This window comes from Grampus griseus, assembly GCF_964374135.1.
Source record: "Grampus griseus genome assembly, chromosome: 4".
NCBI classification, from domain to species: Eukaryota; Metazoa; Chordata; class Mammalia; order Artiodactyla; family Delphinidae; genus Grampus; species Grampus griseus.
In genome coordinates this window covers 19,121,089-19,144,204 of record NC_138997.1, presented here as the reverse complement: position 1 = coordinate 19,144,204, position 23,116 = coordinate 19,121,089, and the positions used below count along the sequence as shown (strand labels likewise).

The window sequence follows — 23,116 nt, the reverse complement described above, 5'->3', positions numbered from 1 at the left end:
ACATCTTCCTTATCCATTCCACTGTTGATGGTCATTTAGGTTGCTTCCATACCTTGGCTATTGTAAATAGTGCTGCAATGAATATTGGGGTACATGTGTCTTTTCAATTTATGGTTTTCTCCTGATATATTCCCAGGAGTGGGATTGCTGGGTCATATGGTAGTTCTATTTTTAGTTTTTTAAGGAACCTCCATACTGTTCTCCATAGTAGCTGCACCAATTTACATTCCCACCAACAGTGTAGGAGGGTTCTCTTTTCTCCACACCCTCTCCAGCATTTATTTGTAGACTTTTTGATGAGAAAATCATATATTTTTATACACAAGAAAATCAAACAATTCCTCTGATTCTGTATACTAATATCTTCTCATGACTTGTTTTCTTACTGGCGTATTCTCTTAGTTAGATTTGCCAGAGCATTTGCTAATTTATTCTTTTTAAAAATAAACTTTCAGATTTAGTTAAAATTTCCTGTGTTTTCACATCTGTGAATTTTAAAAATTCTACCATTAATTTTCAACTTTTACTAGATTTATTACATTGGTTTTATTCCATATTTTTTTTTACTAGTATCTAGTTCCTTTGTTTTCCTTTTCTTGTTTAATAACTAAAGATATACAGCTGTGATGTTGCCTCTGCTTATAGTTTGCTTGCTAAGCATTCAATTGTGTTTTAATTTTGTTTGCCTTCACAGGTTTTTTAGAATTTCTTCAGGTGTTTTTCATTTCTGTTATTAATTCTTTAAAAAGTATACTGAGATCAAAAAGTGGGTTGAATAGGTCATATTTTTATTGAGTTTTTAAAAAATCAGATAGCATATTATCAATTAAGGGTTTTGAAAAGTGTACAGTCTGTTAAGTACAAACTTAACATTATCTTAATTTTTTATATACCCTATTTTATTGTTTTTGCATTTTTACTGTTTTATCAAAGATTCAAAGTATTTATAACCTCTTACTACTACTGTGGTTTTTGTCAAATTCTTTTATTCTACCACATTTTACTTAAGTATTTTTAATATTTGCCACATAAAAGAACATGGATGACATGCTTTTATTTGGATTTTAGAATTTAAATAAATGATTTCTTTTTCTAATACTTTTGCCTTGAATCCTATTTTCTAAAATTAAGATTGAAAACGACTCGTTTATTTCTTTTTCTTTAAGCAACCATTAATGACCATAAATTTTCAACTTTTCTTTAGTATTTTTTTTTTACAGTATATCTTCAAAAAGCAGGATATAGTTTGATTTTGTCTTTTATCCAAATTTGAATCTGCATCTTTTATAAAAGAATATATAATGTGGTATTTGGAACCAGGCAATCATGGGTACAAATCTCAGATCTGTCTCAGCCACCCTTTGCAAGCTTCAGTTTGTCTATCAAATGGAGGTAAATAATACCATTAGTTACAGGGTTGTTGCAAGGTTTAAAGGAATTAATATGTGTAACATGCTCTGTAATGTTCCAGGCTTGTGCAAAAGTCCAGGAAATTGTAGAGATAGTTGTTGTTACTATGATAACCTGGAAGAACAGGATAGTAGGTGATTCTAAACATGGGCTTCAGAGTCAAAAAGAATTAAACTGAAACCCCACCTCTACCACTTATTAGTTCTGTGACCTTGATTACAGATAACCAATCCATCTTAAAAAGGAAAATAATATCTACCTCATAAGATAGCTGTGAGGACTTGATCTATGGTATCTATGGTATCTATGTAAAGCATTTATATATGCTTCACACAGTGCCATTTGCCCTCAGTGATTGTGACTGCTCTTTGAGGATGTTTAACTGACACATGTATTTTCATAACTGCTGTTCTAATTATAACCTTATTTTGTATCTTTTTTTTGCCTTATTTTAGTTTTTGTCTTTTGCTAGAAAGATTAGGTAGATGGATATAGTGTATATATATTCTATAATTATATAATATTAAGTGATTTTGAAGGTATATATTTTGTTTTAAAATAATGATTACTTTTATAAATTTCAGAGATTTTTTACCTTATATTTTTTGATTAGTAAAGACTTGATAGGGCATTATTTTATTTTTAAATTATTTTCTAGTTCCTAGACATTTTCATATTATTTGAGCACTGGACCTAGATTATTGCAATAAAATTATGATCTCTTGCATATTTTTATCATCAGTATTTTACATTCAGATGTTTTATAAATAAATTTATAATAATTATTTAAATTTAATTCCATGTTTTATTGAATTCATTATTCAGCACAAATTCTTTAATGCCATAACTTCTTTTTTTTTAATTTTTGAAGTACAGTTGATTTATAATATGTAAGTTTCAGGTGTACAGCATACTGATTTAGTTATATATGATATATATACTTTCTTTTTGAGATTCTTTTCTCTTATAGGTTATTACATAACACTGAGTATGGTTCCCTGTGCTATACAGTAAGTCCTTGTTGGTTATCTATTTTATACCTAGTAGTGTGTATATGTTAATCCCAGCCTCCTAACTTATCCCTCCTCCCACCCCCTTTTCTCCTGTGGTAACCATAAGTTTGTTTTCTGTGTCTGCAAGTCTCTTTCTGTTGCTAAGTATCTCTCACTTATTTAGAAGATATTTGGGGGAATACTTTCATGATGACATAGAAATGCTATCTTTTCTAAAATCTTGGACATCCAAAAAATATATTTGTTTTCTTCTTACACAAACACATTAGCTGACTAAATATAAGTTGCAACATTTTCCCAATAAATCATGTAGTCCATTATCTCAAATTTTTGTTACATCATTTTCTAAATTGTAAAACTGATTTTGATTTTTTAGAAGAAAATCTAAGTTAACATATTTCCTCAATACTTTAGGGTTGTTTTTTCATCTTTATAACTATAACAGTTTGCTAAGATGCTTTTAAATGTGGGTATATTTCCTTATTTTTTGCTAGATCACAGTGAGTCCGTACAGTCTGCATATTCATTCCCCCACTCTTCTGTACTCTGAAGCTTTGTTAAACTATGTCATTGATTGTATTTTCTAGCCTATTTTTAAAAACACCTATTATACATGAGTTGGATTTCTGTTCTCCATGTCTTTTGACTGTTTTTAGTATTTCCATATATTGGGAACAAACCCTTTTCCAATTATGTTCTCAACTTTAATAATTGATTTTACCCACTGTCACTCCTTTTTGTTATAACCAACGTGGATTTTCGTTTGCTATTGAAATTTTAAGTTCCAAGTTTATTTTATTTTTGCCATATGTCCTCTAGTCACTTGATCCATTTTCATCATGTCACATGTTTCACCTCATCCTGCCATCTCAGCTAAAATGTCTTTCATCTGTTTTGCTTTCATCTCAGCCTGACCTCGACCCCTGACTTTCTGTTGATGTTTCTTCTTTATGTTTTCAATTTGTTTATGAGTTTGCAGTTTTCTGAAATTTTCTTTTTTGGCTCCTGTATATTGTCAGTGGGTATCTAGCACTGATCCTGAAAGCTGAATGGCTTAGCTTAATTTAATAAATGAAAATTAAAGATAACTCATACTTCTTTACAGTTATTTTCTAAAAACAATTACACATCATTAGTTGGGATGTTCTTATTTTGTGTCTGTGTGTCGGGGGTGGGGGGGCATACTTGCATATTTCCCACTATCTCCACACTGATAGCTTGGTGCTTCTTGGGAAGATATATGACAACCTTACTCATTAAGGAAGTGATTTACAGAAGTATAATTATCCTGAGTCTTCATGATGAAATTCTCCTTCCCTTCCTTTGACATGGTTTTTGAAGTTCTCATATCATTTATTTGTTCTCTCCTTCAGTCTTCTTAAAAGAGAACGCATCTATAGAATCACGTTTGACAAGAGATTTGGTGGTTGTTTATCCTTTGCTTCTATTCCTTGTGTTCAGATCAAATTTTGTTCTCTGCTCTAGGACTACAGAGGACTTTGGTGCAACTCATAACTCAAGATCCCAGGACTTAGCAGCTTTGTCTGGTGCAGCTTTGTCACAAATAGGTGGAACATGATTCTTTGGCACTATGTACTGATAGGTCTGCAAGCAACTAACTTCCTGAATAAACAGTAAGTTTTCTTGCCCATCCCATCTTTCCTTCACAGAGCTTTACTGCAGGGCCTCAGGTTGCTTTCTACTGGGAGAACTACTTTTTCTGCATGTATATAGAAAGACCAGAGCTGGAGTGGAGAGAACTTTAAAAAATTAGCATTTGTGTAGTAGAGTGATAGCTAGGGGTCAGCGGGTGGACTACTGGTTTTATTTGCTTCAATCCCTCTTTTTCAACCTTAGAATTAACTGGAATCAGTCCCATATTCCAGCATTAGCTTTATTCCAGTCTTTGTTTCCACTATTATTAAGAATTCCATCTTTTTGATGCCTTTCCTTCACAAGCATTTCTTAGAGGCCACTGCTGGCTGCTGACACATCACCATTTTAGACAAGAGCTCAGCTATTACACAAGTTTTTCCAGGTATGACCTTAACAAAAACAGAAACCAACCAAACAAAAAACTCCTATGAACATGACAAATGGAAATGTCAGTTATACTGAAAAGGAGAATTGAAGCCATTATTCTTCTATGGAGTACAAATAACTACATTTTGATAATTTTCCCTCTTTTCTTTTTAATATATCAATTACTGGCAAAAGTAGCCGGATGAAAATACCTCAGGGACCCGCATTCTCTTTTGCCCACATAAGGGTAATACCATCTGCATTTCTCTAGGTCTCCTACTTATAGAAAATTCTGTTATTTAACATTCATCACACTGCTGCAGCACTGGGAACTTACAGAGCTCATACAAGATATGTTCCCTGACTATATCTTTCCCAAGAGCATGCACACCCCCTGAAAAGACCAGCTGATAACGATTTTGCAGTCTGCATCGAGGAATTAGTGGGCAGAGACTATATCAGAGATTGCAAACTTGTAAGCCTACAGGGGCCAGAAAGATGGAATTACTGAGCAGATAAGATTCACTGCCTGCTTATTAAACACATCTGAATAGTCTTCATTATCAAAAATAATTATTTTCTCTTTTGTGTTTTTATTCATAGCATGATTCTCGATACGTCTTTTATTCTCCCAGTTCTGATAGAATTATGAGTTTAGAGAAATGTGTCTCAAATATAAGAAGACAATATGGAAAGCATGATAACAAATGAAATATCTAAAGTAATTTGTAGCAAATGATACAATAATACAATAGGGAGTGGCTGGAGATTTGAATTGTTACATGAGACATGGATTTAAGCATGGTTTAAAATGGCAAAAAACTGAAATTATATTGTGCACATTATTTTTGAAATATAACATATTTAGAGGCCAAATCTGACCACAATATGGCCTTTCAAATAGTTTCTTTTGGTTAGATTTTGTTTTTTGTGTGTTGGTTTGAGATTATTATTATAGCATATTACTGTTCTCTTGTGTTCTGCTTGTAGTCCATGTCTAAGGTAGGACTTAGGCAACTAAATTCTAGAAGCTCCACAAATAACTCTTATGCTCATCTGGGATTGAGAGTCACTGGTATAGGCAGCTGGTTAGGGTGGACGTGCTCCTCCTACCTCCCACCTAACCCCACCCCTCAAAAAAATGGTTTGCCTTCCAAGCATGACAGCAACAACACATGCTTGCTGAGAGGATTATTATTTCACTGTATGGCTGGGCATATCTGTGGCCATGACCCATGATCACACGGAGGCAGTTAAGAAAGCTAAGAACGCTAAACATCATCAATGGCCATTCCTCACCTCTGAGGTACCACTGTGTTGATAAAATGGGGATGATTCCAGTGAAGATAGAAAAGGCCCCAGGGCGTAGCCTAAGAAAAAGATATAACAGAGAAAAACAGGTCTGGGAGACGTGAGCAATCTTGACCCTAGACTATTATATGATTTTGTGAGGCGTGGAAAATTAATCAGCTATTTCCATGTCCTCAAAGTCCTTACATTCCTCCAGCACCCTTTGACTTGATCATGTTCACCTAGTAGCCTTCTAATTACTAATTATATTTTATAAAAACTTTATTATTAATATTTGGCAAGGGTCTAATGAATACAAGCATTCTTGTCACTGGGAAGAAATCTTCCCATAAAACAGATTTAATCCATTGGGATTGGGGGTTATAAATCAGTCCTCCATGAGCTTAGTTAACAGGACTCAGACATCAAAACTCTAATTGATTCCAAACCCACTGACAAATTCAGTTCTCTGGTTTGCCACGTTGAAGAACAAACCCTTGACTGCTCTGTGAGGCTCAATTTTGGGAAGTGGGTGGAGGTGTGGTAGCAGTACATTCTGGGGACAACACTCTGGCACTGATTTAAAATTTTTCTAATTTTAAAACCAACTTGGAAAAACTGATTTTAAAAATGTATTTTGATGGAAACTTTTATCTGTGATCCAAAGTCCTCAGCATTTTTCTTATATTTTTTCCAGGATGTGAAAATTGAGTTGAAGAAATCTGTTGAGTTTCCATGGAAATGGTGCCAATTAATTTTTTTCTGTTCCTCAGGAAAACTCCTTGACTTAGCAATAATGTAGCTTCCTGGCAATCCCTTGGCAGTCTTCAACACAGGGCATCTGAAATGCCTATACTTTCAGTGGGAAAATAGTTGGCTCTCAAAATCCCTTTCCCTTCCAGCATATAGTGAAATAATTGAATAATATTTCTTTAACCTTTAGAGAACCTGTCCAGTCCCTTTAAAAAATCTTGACTCTGACAAACACTTCACAAAAGGGTCTTTTTGTTCTCTATCAATCAATCAAATAAAGAGATTATCATTGGTGAAGCATGCACTGTTTTTCCTATTACACCATGAAATCCCAGGGTATTTGAAGAGTATTCATTAATTTAGGAATAAGTAGTTTTGATTGTCTAGTATGTCCCGTGGTCTGGATGGTCATAAATATCTGAAAAGATTTAGAGAAAAATGGCTGGACATTGGAAGTCCATTACGTGCTTAATTCTTTAATTTCAAAACCTTCCCCATTACTCTTTTTTTTTTTTTTTGCGGTACGCGGGCCTCTCACTGTTGTGGCCTCTCCCGTTGCGGAGCACAGGCTCCGGACGCGCAGGTCCAGCGGTCATGGCTCACGGACCCAGCCGCTCCGCGGCATGTGGGATCTTCCCGGACCAGGGCACGAATCCGTGTCCCCTGCATCGGTAGGCAGACTCTCAACCACTGCGTCACCAGGGAAGCCCCCCCCCCATTATTCTTAATTATGTTCTTCTCATGCTAGATTCTGATTTCCCTGCAGACTGCAGTTATTAGGAAGGTTTTTTTCCCCCTAACATTTCATAGGATTTAATGTTCCTCTACTCCTTGAAAACAGAACAATAATCTTTTCCATTCTGCTGAATTACTAATGTCCACAGTTAAAGGAATCTAGGGGAACTGCTCTAAGGTGACTAATCAAAAATATCATCAATAATTGGATTCACATATCTAGAGAGTGAAAAATTCACACAAAAATTTGATTAGAATTTTCAGTAACCTAACCCCCCCCCCCAAGAATTAAAAAAATCTGGTCATCATTGACCTTGAAGAAGCAAATTAAGTAACAAGATATGGACAGATGTTAATCCAGTAAAATATTTTATAATTTAGGTTCTTGTTTCCTTTCACCATTCTCTCCTCCCCTTTTATTCTGAGTACAGAAGGGACTATTTTTTCTATACATATGGTAGAATATTAATAGGTTTCTTCTAGGCTTCAAAAACATTAGCAGCCTTTTCTTATATTGCTCTCTGTGGGACAACCAGAGGATGACAGATCTGGCATTCTGAGGATCCCTTCATTACACTTGCTACTTGTCCCCTTCTTTCATCTCCTGTGGCCTTCTTCACATCATCCTCCTAATTCTAACGTAATTTAATTAAAATATAATAATTGAATAATTTGTTAAAAATGCTTTAGGGAAACTTTCTCCCAAAGAGCTCAAAGCGTCCCCTCTCTTTATTCTTTTCCAAGCTCTGTGAGGTACGTGGAAGAGTCCAGATAGGAATAATCTTCTCTACTTTAATTCTTCAATAACTGTTTGATCCTAATTGTACAATGATCTCACATGGAGTTCTGCATTTATTTCTTGAGAGAGCTGAAGGCACAGTGGGAGGCTAATAGTAGACTTAAAAATATATATCTTTCCCTTCAAACTAAGAAATCACTGGAAATGAAAAATTGTCCAATAAGGAGAGTTTTTTGCATACAAATTTATAAGTAGTCTATCCAAGTGATTTGTAGGAGACTGGAAGTTCAGGTCCATCGTGTGCTGCATTCAAACACCACATACTTAATTGGAAGAATGATCTAAGTTCAACCTCGCTGCCGTGAGAAATGCCACTTGAAGTGATGGGTGATGATCATTCATTTAAGGACACACCTTTGTTTGAAGGATGAGCCACAGCATCCCAGGAGCAAGTCCATGAGGTTCTGTATTTAATAGGTCAGTGGGTGTCAGAAGTTGGTGCAATCAGCACTTTGCTATTTTCACAATGGCACACAAAGAGGCTATGGAAGTGGCTGCTGGTGAAATAACTTCCCAGTTTTATTTTAATGTCTCTCTCAATGATGTATGAGTAACATTTCAAGGTAATATTATTTTGGAGTGATGTTATTTCAAAAGTGGGTTGAGGTTAAAAGCATCTGTACATGCTCATTGATGATCAGAGTCATCCAGTGTTACCTCCACCTCTGCCACCTTTTATGTTTTTCATTTCTGAACTTTAACCAAAGATTTATTATCAGAAAAACATCATAATAAATAACCTGCCAGAGTACCTCTTTTCAATAGGAACCAAGTGTGTCAGGAAAGACTGGAGGCAGCTGCCTCCTTATGAAGCAAGAGGAAAATATTCCTCCTGTGTGAGATGCCTCTGAGCTACAGTGTTCAGCTCTTTTCTGCATGACAAATAATTGTTCCAATAAATGGTAGGTCCATTACCTAAGGCAAGAGAATAGTGAGACAATCTTTGACTGGAGTTCAATGCAGAGCACAGAAAACCCATGCTGGTCCCCTTCACGGGGGCATCAATCATCTGCCCCTCCTACCAAGTTAGGTTCCAGAGGCTTCTCTCTAAAGGTCTCTGAGGGATGTTAGAGAATTTGTCTTACTTGACCTTCCTGGAGCTCTGATAACAAACATTATCAACATCACCACAAATATCCTAGTAAGGCCTTTGTTAATTAAAATAATTTGGCTTTGTTAATTAAAATAATTTTCTTGCATTAATCTTACTATGGAAAAATTATATTTGGGTAAGACACTGACTGACTTAACAGTAAAATTAGCCAAGTACACAATTATTTACTTCTATAGCAGGAGACATTGTTCAGTATTCATAAGATTTCTTTAACTCTTACTTAGAGATTATTAAATAAACTGAAGTTCATGTTAGTACCTTGTTTCTTAGGGCCATGGAACTTGTCACCATTTGATTGTCTTCTGGCAGTCTTTTGTTGAAACACTGTAAAAAATAGAACACAGATTATTTATTTATAAAAAAGAACACACTGTGGAAGACTGTAGGAAATTAGAATGCAGTACTTCATTTTCCTTAGTAACAATTCCTGAATTGTATTATTTTTTGAGTAGGAGGATTATTAAATTTACAATATTCTCATTTGTGCAGCTTATCAGTCATTTTCAAAAAGCATTTTCTTTGCACAGAGTAGTATAATGCTGATGGAACGCCTCATTAAACTGTTTAAATCAAGATATGATTCCATTTTGATACCAGGTAAAGATAAAAGCTGCATTTTGTTAAAAGTGATAAATGCTAAAATCACATGAAAAATTCCATTTGCACAGAAATTACTCATGCTGACTTTTTGGTGATAAGCAAGGATAAAGACTGTTGCTTCTTAAACAGATGAAAAGACTGCTGGATTCCCAGATGTAATAATAAAAAAGATACTTTATTCTTGCATCATCTAGCTAGACCTCAGACCTATTAAAGCAGCTTATTCGAATTACTCCATTATCTGAAAAGTACTTTGTTCTCATTTATTATTTCTTACATGGAATTCTGTGAGACAAGTCAGCATTACCCCATTCAGCAGATGAAAGATAAAATTGATTGTTTAATATTTATTGAGCACCCACAAAGTTCCGTATACCTTCTGGTATTTGTTAACGAGGAAGTCTATAGCCTTTAGAGCTTGACTTTAGAAACTGAATATCCCAGACTTCCATTTATTTTTTGTGGGTAAACTATAGGGTTTGGGAACTGAAAGAGGCCTTGGAGATTTAGTCCGATGTCATATGTTTATAGATGAGAGAGGTGGAAATAACTAACATATAAAATAACTAACAAACATATAAAAGGGCTACGTAATTTTGCAATGATAGTGGAGCTACCATTTTGGATCTTTGCCATTGGTCTCAGTATTCTTTAAACCAGTCTAATATCAAGGTCATATCTGTGATGAATCCAGATAGCATTTTTTTCAAATTTAAGAAAGTTCCCTAAGCCATATCAAATCAATAATTATTTATTAAGCACATATACTTTGCCAGCTGTTGTCAAGAAAAAGGGTACTCTGCTCTGTCCTTCAAACGGGAGAAGCGAATATACTTTCAAAGTATGATGTGTTTAAGAGAAATTATACACATGAAATAATATTTTTGGTTGAAAATCAATTTTCTGCTTCAAGTTAGTATTTGGAAAACATGCTAAATATAACTTACTGGCAAGTTCTGGGTTTGTGGCTTACATTTTTTCTCAAATAAAATATACTGATGGATATATGGTATGTGAATGTATTTTAGGATAATAAAAGCATTTTTATAAGTGGTGCTTGACTTTTTTCATTGGCCGGTTCGTAAAGTCTTGAAAGAATAAAACACTTTTGAAATTTTAATAACATGCAGACGCTCTGTGCTTTTTCGCCAGTATTGTTAAGATAGTAACTGAGACTGTCTCAGACAAAAAAGCTCTAATCTGGCATCATTAATATGGGAAATAATCTGAATCCAAAGATAAATTCAGAAAATAAATTCTTCCAATAAAAAGTATATTAATTGATAAGTTTTAAGAACTCTGATAAATTTTGAAGCTATGGAGTACTAGAATTTTTTTCCAGCTTTTTGGCATTCATTTGTTAAAAATCAGTTTACACCTTATATTTTATTGAAATACATTTGTTGACAACAAATGTCCAGACTTTGTGAAATACAGCAAATGTTAGGTAAACATGCTCAGTTTCTAGATTAAGAAGTGACAGCAGCATATTTATTTATTGTTGACATTTCAGCAGCGTGTGTAGCTAGAACAGCCTGGGACGGGGTGGAGAATTGCGGTGGGAGAGTAGGGGTGCTCTGAGTAGAATGATGATGAAAGTGCTGATAACAGAACTCATTAAGAGCAGGATGGGCACTAGGTCATGCCCCATAGCACAAAAATCCTCTCTACCACAATAACCTCCCTTGAAATTCCCTCCTAACTCACCGCCAGCTCCACCCACTACAACCGTTATCCTCCTTTCACCTATAGACAAGCCTCATTTCCTTACAAGAACTCAATTAGCAATTAGCATATTGCCAAACACACTGTTTCTCCTTGTTATGAAAGTTGGGAGGTGTTTTTGAATATAAATTAATCTTGGGAAGACACCTATATTAACTTGTTTCTTGAAGAAAGAGCTAGCCCATCCAAATGATCACCGATGCAAACATGCATACCAAGGACACATGCTCTATTAGCCTTAGGAAAAGAATACATAGAGATAAAATTCCAGACTTTGTTAATCTTTCTTTTTACAGTGAATATTCGCTGAAACATTTAAATTGCTTCTACCGGCGAAATCTTTGCTCTAGAAAGCTTTATACACTTTGTTTACCATCTCACCCACACAACGTTTATGAGAGGTAACTATAAAATCCATGATATAGGGAGAACCAAGCACTGGGTATGGAACATTCAGATTTATATATGGAAGGTATGTATTTTTATACAACAGGATTTTTGGTAAGATGAGATTCTGTTCTAAACACATAGCAACTGAAAAACAATCTATATACTAGAATGCTAATCTGCTTGGCACAGTGGAAAGGGTATAGTTTTGTCTTAATATCATCAACATGCATGGCATGGGAAAATGGCTTTCTCCTTCTGGGCCTTTATTTCCTTTGCCAATAAAGTTAAGGCTTAGGTGAGATGGTCTCTAGTGACTTACTCAGTTCTGATATTCCAAAACGCTACCAATTCTTTTTCCCCAAGTCATTCCAGGCCAAATGGTTCCCGGATAAATTCTCAAATGAACATGAATTTAAATAGAATGCTATCTCTGAGGGGGAGATTCTTTTTACTGGGGGCTTAGACTAACAGGAACACTAGCAAGTTAAATCACAGACCAGTGTTAGTTTTTCATAATATATGGAGACAGTCCTGTCCCTATGTGTTTGAATTCCCGGAGAATATTATTTTTGACCGCATTTTATTGCGTCAACGTTCAAATGATGCTATGAAGGCAATTATGAAATAACGTCAATTTTGATGACTCTGCCCTAGTGAAACCTTATTTTTCTCTTCCTACCTAAAATTGGAATTTGATGAGAAAGACTAATGAATGCATTATTAGTAGTTGTCACTACCTTTAAACATTAAAAAAGTCCATAAAGAAAGAAAAACAATTTTTGAGGTTCAAAATAATCGCAAACAATGCAAATGCCCCAAATATCACCCCCATTTATTTTAAATATTTGGTGGAATGACTTCTATAAAATTTTCTCTAGAATAGAAATGACACTGAATGGAAAAAATTATCATAGTATTAAATATTCAAAATGTTAAGCAAAGCAGAACTATCAGAAGAGCAGAGGAGGAGAAGGTGAAATATAACGAATTCACTTGCACTATTTGTCTTTCCAGGTTGCTTCTGCAAGAACGTTCTTCACGTCAACCTCATTAGTGGCCTATTTCAAGCAAACAGATTCTTCCAGGGCTGCCCTTCTTTGAAAATCTGATAAAGCGTATTTGGAATTATTCTGTAAGTGGCTAAGCTAATGGAAAGTCTGTGTAATGCGTAGCCAAATGTGTTCATAAAGATATGAATTATAAACCACAAACCCCTTGATGTTCCATGCCCATCAGAAGTGTGAAGTGAAATGCTGCTTAGAGCTGCATACCTATCACTGATGATAATTCTTGAAACTAGGGATTTGACATAAAATGAAATATACAAATCTGTATTGTGCTTCAGGTCCTCAGTATAGGTAGCAGCAGTATGTTTATTAAACAGCAAACTTTCATTAGATTGCTAACTATGTAGCGAAGTGCTGTGCTAGGTCCTAAGGATGCAAAGGTAAATAAAATGCGGTCAGTTTCCATACTGTCCTCCATTTTGGTGTATTATTTTAAGCAAAAGTCAAATGTGTCATTAAGGCCTACTCATGAGAGAGGACAGAGATAAAAAACAACCAGAAGGGCAAGGGTCATAATGTAACCTCTGTAGCTTTCCTCTTCCTACCTTGTTCCCCCAATTTGTACCCTGTGAATGGTAATTACAGAAAGGCAGAGTGAGGTAAAGGAAAGCAGTGCAAACAACCCCTTTGTCTAGCCAGTGAAGGCAGGGAACAGAATGTTCTAACCCGATGAGTAGTCATACTGACTAATCAAATCCAAGCTCAGAGAAGAGATGTAGCCTCTTTGCAAATGGATCAAGATAGACTGAGCACTCCAGTCAGCTTAAAAGCACCATCTCATTCTGTTAGCAAGAGTTATGCGTTGCCAATTTCAACAAATTTATCAAACGCAGGTCACCACATTTGAATAGGCACGCTAGGGGTGTCATGGCCACAAACAGAAATAGTCACATCAGACACATAACAGGAAGGTCTTTCACCTGAAAGTAGTTTACTGACTGCAGACATACAGTCAGGAGTTGCAGCTTCTTTTGGGGGAGTGGGAGGGGAGAATCTACAAATGATCAGCCAGCACACATGAGGTCATGGATGTGGTTACAGTGTACTCGGGAGATTGGTGGCGATAGGAAGTTGGAAAGTACATATCTGCGTGAAGGAAAATAGCATAGAAATTCTAATTCGGTGGAAATATCAATGAATGCTTTGGTTTCCTAAGGAGAAAACATTAATTTTCTTTCCAGTTTGTAATGGAAACTTTAAGTCTGATAGACGTGTTCCCATAAAAATCCTCTCCCAAAACAGGAAATCTCACTATAAATTACTTTTTCTACTTCTAAGGAACTGAATTTTCATTAGAATAGAATATAAACTTTTTATCTGCATATTTATCCTTTTTGATGCAAATAAGAATATTTCTATTCTTGAAATGTTTCTTATCCAGGAGGTTGGGACACTGAGAGAAAGAGAGCAATCGATTTGTGGGATTCTGTGTAATTAGAGCTTGAGGGCATTGTAATGAGTTTATTAGCAAAGTCTCTACTCCACCACTGGGTAGGCAGGTCTTTCTTCATTTTGCTACCAGGCAGGCAACATGTATTGAACACCCACTGCTTGCAGAGCACTGGACTAGGGGCTCGTTTCCTCCCATATGATTTCATGTGTGCTCACTGCTTGATTTTACTTCTTGAACACTTGTATTCAATAAAAAATGATATTAGCATAGACATTCCTCCAGTAACATCCCTGGTAATTTTCCTTTTGTTTCAAAGAGAAGTGGTTTGGGTTGTTAGGAAGTCACTGTAATACTCTAGAAGCTGCGATGAGTTCACCTTTTGGTTCATGCTTAGTGATTACCAAGAGTAATTTCTCTGGCCTCTTTCTTTCCTCTTATATCAGGAAATATTACTGTCCTAAGAAGTAACCAGTAGGATCTGGTCACGTTCACTTTGAACAAATATTAAATACTAGTTCTGCCAATAAGACTCAAACTACAAAAATGCAGATTGAAAATTTCCAAAGGACAGGGCTGCTTATTTGAGATTTTCTTGTTTCTTGAGGTAGACCTGTTTTGCTATAAACTTCCCTCTCAGAATAGCTTTTGCTGTGTCCCATAGATTTTGGAAAGTTGTGTTTTTATTTCCATTTCATTTTATTTTCTGACTTCCTCTTTGATTTCTTCACTGACCCATTTTTCTTTTTAGTAGCATGTTGCTTAGTCTCCACATGTTTGTGTTTTTCCCATTTCTCCCCTGTAACTGATTTCTAGTTTCATACCGTTGTGGTTGGAAAAAATGCTTGATATAACTTCTGTCCTCTTAAATTTGTTGAGACATGTTTTGTGGCCTAGCATAGATGCCAGTAGTACTGTCTTAGCCATGACAATCAAAATGTCTCTTAACACTGCCAAATGTCTCCAAATGTCTCCTGGGAGGCAAATCACCACCCGTTAAGACCTGCTACTCTAGGCCAATTGGGCTTCTACTAAAAGACAAATTTAACAGAGACTCTAGGAGCATCGTATGTTAAGGGGAAAAAGACCAGAATTCCCAATGTGAGCACACGTCTGAACAACTGCTCCTTGTCAGAGCTGTGCCAGTACTCTATCAGGAAAAGCAGGGAGGCAGAGGATCACGGGGAAAGCAGGGACACTGGGTTTACAAACAGATGATAAATATGTCCTCTATCCTGAGACCACCTGTGATATATATACAAAGTCCTAAAGCTCATGGTTTGGACAAGGTCACCAGGCCAGAGAGTAGAACCTAGGGCACTTGATCTAAGGCTTACTTTAATCCATTTGACAATATTTCTTCACTAATGAGGACAGAGGCCAATCCATTCTGCCACATTTATGATGATATGGATTAATTTTCCTAAGAGATTCTACAAGGTTTCTCTTTCTGTTTGCATTTCCATTGCATTGTATGTGATCAATTTCAAGTACAAGTGAATTGCAAGTGGAAAATTTCTGAGAGCAGCTGAGTTGTACTTGACATTTTGGGGTCCCAGTAGCTGAGTAGCTCTCAAAAAGGCTGTACACAACTTTGTTGCACTGTAAAATGCCAAGGGCAACTCAGTAGCAATTGAAAATTGAAAGGGAAATTATATTCTACCCCAAATCAGCAACATGGACTCTGAAGAAGGATCTTGGTTTTATTAATTGTGTGAGGGGAAAATGGGAAATTGCCCTTTGATGTTGAAAAATTTTCCCAAATAGGCAGTCATCTCTTTGCAATGATTTATGGATATAATTTTACTACCCATCTATCTATATTATGAAAAGTGCTCATTTCTTTCTTTGATTTGTCTTAAATCAAGAATTTTGTCACTAAGAAGGACTGTGAATCCATGTTAATTCCTCTATATTCTTGAAGCTTAATGAACCTGATCCTTTCCAGTATTAGAGGGAGAAAAAGATGGAGAGAATATGATTCTTAAAAGCAGGCAGACTTCAAAAACTTTTCATTTAAGAAAAATGAGTTATCCTTTTCACTGTTATTAACATAAAATTAGGTTTAGTATAACAAGAATGGAATAAAAAATCCAGAAACATATCTCTTAATAAAATGAACCACAGGTTCAATTTTGTATTAATAAGTTACATTTCTGGGGATAGGAGATGGTGGTGATGGTGGAAATAGAGATTCTCTCTGATACATTATGCTGTGTGAAAGCAGTTAGAATGCTTAGCTATAAGTGAATATCCTAGAACTTTGTCCCCTTAGGTACAGGATTCCCTCTTCATTAGGAGTACTTAGATGGTTTAATAGAGGGGAGGGCTTCCCTGGTGGCGCAGTGGTTGAGAATCTGCCTGCCAATGCAGGGGACACGGGTTCGAGCCCTGGTCTGGGAAGATCCCACATGCCGCGGAGCAACTAGACCCGTGAGCCACAACTACTGAGCCTGCGCGTCTGGAGTCTGTGCTCTGCAACAAGAGAGGCCACGACAGTGAGAGGCCTGCGCGCCGCGATGAAGAGTGGCCCCCACTCGCCGCAACTAGAGAAAGCCCTCACACAGAAACGAAGACCCAACACAGCCAAAAATAATAAATAAATACATAAATTAAAATTTTTTTAAAAAAGGGGAAATTTAGGAATTACTAGGTTGATATATTCTTTTGACCAACCTCTGTAGTGTTAGTGAAGTCTCCTACCCACATTGATGTAGTTCTTGTTACTTTTATCATTTATTCGTCCTTGTACTCATTCAATTAATATTCATCAAATATTCATGGTTTCTGCTATGAATTCAGCACTGAGCTTGGCACCAAGGATACAAAAACAGATGAGGTTTTGAAAGGCAAAAACAAATGACTGGTCTCTTCTTTTATGGATCTTATGGGTCAGAAGGAAGAAATAAATATTAACTAATGACCCAGAAATAAATACATCAAGAAAGAAAATTGGTCCTACCATGTGTACAAACGTGGTAGCCAGACTGAGCTGGGTCGGGTCTAAATCACACATCTTCCCCTTCCTAGTTTTATCATCATGGGCAAGACGCTGAAACTCACTGAACATCAGTTTCCGTATCTCTATTTTAAATTTATTTATTTATTTATTTATTGTATACCTTGCTTTTTAGGAAAAGTACCTCTTTTTTTTTTTTTTTTTCCCCAGCCACGCCGTGCAGCTTGTGGGATCTTTGTTCCCCAACCAGGGCCCTCGGCAGTGAAAGCACAGAGTCCTAACCACTGGACCACCAGGGAATTCTCTCAAATAAGCCTATTAATGCCAACTGTGCAGGATTATTTCATGAATTAGAAATTATCATGAAAGTTGCCTAATAATTATTATCATAAGGAGTAGACTAAGCCAACTTGTTCCTTTAGAGGAAAGGATATCCTGACCCCAATTCCATCTGTAATAGTTTCCTTAACTTCTAACTCTCCAGAATCCAGGAAGCACACACTTCTTCTAGAATTTAAAGTTAATCAAAGTCACCGTCTGCTCAGAAACTGAGGAAAGACAAAGTAGAATTGCTTTTAATTATTATCTATTGAGTGTATATCACATACCAAGTATTGTGCTGAGCACTTGTTAATTTTATCTCTTAAAGATTACAACAATCCTTAAAATAGATGTTATTTCTATTCCCAACTTACAATGAGGAACTTGCATCTCAGATATATGAAGTTATTTACTTAGGTAATATCAGTGAATCTGAATCCTCCTTGTATAGCAGCATTGGGAAAACCCACTTTTCCTCCTGGGCCTTTCTTTCCCGTGTGTCTCCTCTACTGTCACACTTCATTTCAGACACTTCTGGTCATCAAACGTGTGCGGATTTTCCCCCACCAAGCAGCCCTTCAACACTATTTGGATATCCTACAATTGAATTCAATTTTATTCAATTCTGAGAATATCTACTCAGAGGTAGTGTCAGATCCCACAGATTAAGAGCTCAGTCCCACAAGCCTGCTTCTTCTCTATTTCAGATGCCAATCCCAAGTGGTAGATTCCTAGGTTACCCACAATTTCTGTCTGATTTGGTTACAAATTGGAGATTCTCACAACCCCCTCCTCAGGTTTGATTAATTTGCTAGAGCAGCTCACAGGACTCAGGGAAACACTTATTTTAAAGAATATGATAAAGGATACAGATGAACAGCCAAATAAAGAGATGTATAGGGCAAGGTCTGGGAGTCCCCAGTACAGGGAAGTCTGTACCCATGGAGTTGGGTGTGTCACCCTTCCTACGTGGACCTGTTTGCCAAACTTGAAGCTCCTGGAAACCCCTAATATCAGGGTTTTATTGAGGTTTCCTCACATAGGCATGATTGATCATTAACTCCATTTTTAGCCCTTCGCCCTTCTCTAGAGAATAGGGTTAGGGCTGAAAATTCCAAGCTTCTAATCACTGCTTGGACTTTCCCTACTAACCCCCCTCCAGGAGCCATGCAGGAGTCCACTCAGAGCTGCCTCATTAGAACAAAAACACTCCTACCAGCCAGGAAATTACAAGGGTTTCAGGAGCTCTGTGTCAGGAACTGAGGGTAGAAACCTATATATATGTAATTTTATATATATATATATATATATATATATATATATATATATATAAAATTACATATATAATTACATATATATATGTTTGGAATATATATATATATATGTAATGCAGTATATAAATATGTGTGTATATCTATCTATCTATATCCCATTATCTCACAAAAGCCAACATGATTTTCCTATATCTCTCTGGTTTATTTGCCTAGTCACTTTGCTATAACTTTCTTGAGTTTCTGAAATAGTAAGTTGGGATTAGGCATCCTGCATTCTCTTTCCATCCCCTACTCCACATCCCTCTCTTCTGGCTACTGTAACACACCCTGGATGTGCCAGCATTCTGCTACAACTTCTGTGCTCTGGCAAGAATTAGGGTAAATTAATGTTCTTCTAATTGAATGCATGGCTTTCTGGGAAATGGTGTATATTCTATTTAATAGATTTGCCTGAGCTAGGAAAGAAAAAAGGAAGCCGTGATGAAAGACATTTACCCTGTGAAATGCAAAGAACATCACAAAAGAACTGGCTGATGAGGTAATGTTTTCCTAATGTGAGCACAGAATGATCAACAATCAATAGCATAAAAGGAAGAAGCAAGCAAGTATATTCCAGTGAAAGAGAAAAGGAAGAAATAATGGAAAGGGACTTTGATGACCTCATTTACAGTTCAGTTTTTGCTACTAATCTGAAATATGGAGAAAATAACCATACGTGCTTTTATATACTTAGGTGCAAAACAAAAACAAAAACACAATCACAGAATGTAACACGGATTCCTGTCTGCATATAACACAAATGTTGTGAGAACAAATTAGACTGTAATTGAATGAAAGATTTCTTGTAAATGTTGAAGGGTGTTGCGCTTGGGATGAGATAAATAGCCTTTAAAAGTTCTTAGAAACTCAAGATTTCTAAGATTCTTTAAATTCTGTGTGTGTGTGTGTGTGTGTGTGTGTGTGTGTATAAATGACAAATTGTACCACTGTTATGTAGGGGATTTACATAATTAATCCACAGAAAAACTTTATCATTTGGTACTCAATAAATCTTTATGTAATTAATAAATATATGAATGAGGAGGAAAACCATCTCAATTCTCTTTAATATGGGGCTTGGTTGACAGCCTAAAGCCGTCCTTGTCCCTAATTCCTTCTCTAATGAAACGAGGCAATCACCTATGATGGACAGTTTGTTCTTGGAGAAATTGAATAGAAGTAGTTCTGACCATGGCACACAAGGCACAGTGGGTGGAAGGAGTTATACACTGGACTGAACACAGGGAGAACAAGTTAAACAGTGCACTCTGAGTGGTGAAAGTTCCCAGTCTTTTTCCCACACTCTGATATCAGTGTGCTGGCAACCAGGTATATAAATGTAGGTTAGAGTAAGTTGGAATTTATTCTAGAAATACTGAAAAACGTAGAGAATAGATCTATCTAAACTAACACTTTGGGGTAATTCAATGAAAAAGCTGGTTACCTCATTACCCTGCAGTGCAGTCCACAAGTTAGCAAGTAGAGTTTTCATTCAGATTTTTGCTGCTTCATTCTTAAACATGAAAGCATCGCTAAGAATAGTCAGATATTTTATGGGGGTATCAAGCATTCCAGACGAAACGAACAAACAACAAGCAAAGATAATACAGACAATATGAGAACTAAAGAAAAATTAAAATCGCAGAAATGTAAAAACTCAAAGCAAAATGAAACAAAAGCCATGACAAAGATATTGAACTTCATTGCCTGCACCACCACTAAAGAAAGAGAAAAGAATGATATAGAACAAGAACAAATGGAAAACAAGAATGCACTCATGGAAAATAAGAATAGGACAATTGATAGAAGGATGACAAGATAAAGAGCAAACAGCAGAGAAACGCAACATGGGAGTCTCTATTGTGGTCCTGAGAAATCCCTAGAGACTGAGATACAGAAGATGATGTACCTCTTCAAAAATTTCCAGAATATAACTAAATTCTGTTATTGAGTTATATATCTAACTTTCCTCTTCAAAATTATTTATTGGGATTTAGTAACCTTGTCACAGAGCTAGTACAGTTGTCCCTTGGCATCCGCAAGGAAATGGTTCCAGGACCTCCCTCCCCCATACCAAAATCTGCAGATGCTCAAGTCTCTTTTCTAAAATGGTACAGTATTTGCCGATAACCTCTGCACATCCTCTCGTATACTTTAAGTCACTCTAGATTACCTATAATACTTAATGCAATGTAAATGCTATAAAAATAGTTGTAAATACAATATAAATGTTATGTAAGCAGTTGCTCTGGAGGCAGATTTGCTTTGTGGTACTTTCCGGAATTTTCTTTTATTGAACATTTTCTATGTGCAGTTGGTTGAATCCTCAGATGTGGAATCCACGGATATGAAGGCCTGACTGTAATATCCTAGAGCCACTATGGTAGACAATCTGAGAAGTTCTAATTACAGCTTATTCCCTCCCTTAATAATCTAGATAATTGTTCCAGCTGACATTTTATTTTAGCTGAAACCTTTATTAATTTGTTATTGTTTCCTTTTTTATAACACTGTCTTGAACATTATCAGCAGCAGATCCCTGTTAAGTAGGTATCTAGTACATTGGTAAAAAACTTGCTAAATTTTCTTATACAAACCTCTCAACACATACCGCTTAAACAATAGAATGGTTTCTTTTGAACATGTTAAGCACAGGTGAGTAACCGTGTTCTTTTTGAGTGGATTTGTGGTATATATTTAAATACTCTGGGTACCCGGTTTAGGCTATTTGAATGTATAATATATTGCCTCTCAGCTTTAGTTGTCACCCCAACATTTGTTTGATTCCAAACATTTTGTTCAAAAATCTCTAATAAAGGGTCAAATTGTACTGTATATTTATTTGCATAGCTGTTGCCTAGAACTCCTCAAGGATGCAGACATTGTTTTATTCCACATCCTCAGTCTCTAGGATGGTACCTTAACCCCCAAAGACACTCAGTGCATGTGCCTGCGATACTGATGAATAAAATTCATGTCTTAGACACTAGGGACTCATGGAGTGCACCAAACCAGAGAATACAGGAGTGTTAGGAAAGAACAGCAAAGTCAGTATATCCTGCTGGGGTTACAGATATAAAAAAGCTCTAGGGATTTGCTATTTTTTATTTAGATTTAACTGAGATGAGAAAGGAGAATTGAAGTCTAAAATGAAGTAGAAATTCTATCATAGATGAAGTGAATCTTAATCATTGGGGTGAAGTGCAATTATCAGAGGAACTGGGGTTGCATATCTAAGATTCTAGTACTCAAAACTGTTTAGGTTTTTAAAGTTATCTTAAATGGAATGAGGGGCAAAAAGTAACGTACCTACCTTCTCTTCGTGTGTTGCACATTATTCACAGGTGTTGAGCTTCCCTCTCACAGAATTATGGAAGAAGCATCAAACAGTATTTCCCCACACATATTATGGTTTCATGCTCTTTGGATGGTTTGTCAAAATTATCCTCCTTAATCAACAATTACAAACCAGAGCCCTACATATTGTTCTTATTTTCGTTATTCATCGTGGTTTTAAATTTAAAAATGGTCCAATACAGCTTACCTATGACTCGAAAAGATGCTTTTCATCTTTTGGGCTTAGATCCCACCCAAAAAGAGGCCACCCCCCAAAAAACACACACACAAACAGTAACAGCAGCAGCAAAACAAATTACCTTGCGCTATATAAGGTGTAGTTTCCTCTTTTGGAGGGATGTTTGTGGGTCGTGGTGTGGGAGCAGGAGGTCTGTTCAGAATGAATGACCGGCTTCCAAGTTTTTTCTTTGTACTCCTCTTGGCCAGTATCGTGTCATATTCATTGTCATCAATCTCAGCAAAAGTGTACGGGTCTTCCTTCTCTTCCTGGTCTTCCTCATCTTCTTTCTGTTCTTCTTCTCCTCTGGGTTCACCTCCTGTTTCATGTCTTGCACTGGAATCACACCAACTTTGACTTCTTTCCATTTGGCCTTCCGACGTTTTCCCTGCTTATGAAACATTTAGATGGTGGTTACTCATACCTTAAGCATTATTGGTGTCCATCTGTCACCTGCTTGAACCACACCCCCAAACAATTTATATATTATCCTATAAATTCCAAAAAGAGAAAAGTGAACCATGTAATTTACTAACATATCCTCTGGCAGTTTGTAACTGTTGATTTGTCAGAAAAAGTTTGTTAAAGACCTGGATTTCTTTGAAAATATATAAATAAGCATATAAATATTTTCTACATAG

The 23,116-nt window shown here is 36.2% G+C and overlaps 1 protein-coding gene across 1 annotated transcript in view; it reads right to left on the bottom strand.

Moving 5' to 3' along the window:
• BANK1 (B cell scaffold protein with ankyrin repeats 1) overlaps positions 1-23,116 on the bottom strand; it is a gene marked incomplete at its 5' end in the record, with an annotated part of 276,016 nt that overhangs the window by 26,711 nt on the left and 226,189 nt on the right. Inside the window, 2 exons of the mRNA XM_082653833.1 lie at positions 9,395-9,460; positions 22,558-22,863. Coding sequence (XP_082509959.1) covers positions 9,395-9,460; positions 22,558-22,863 — 372 coding nt within the window. The remainder of the gene's footprint in view (positions 1-9,394; positions 9,461-22,557; positions 22,864-23,116) is intronic.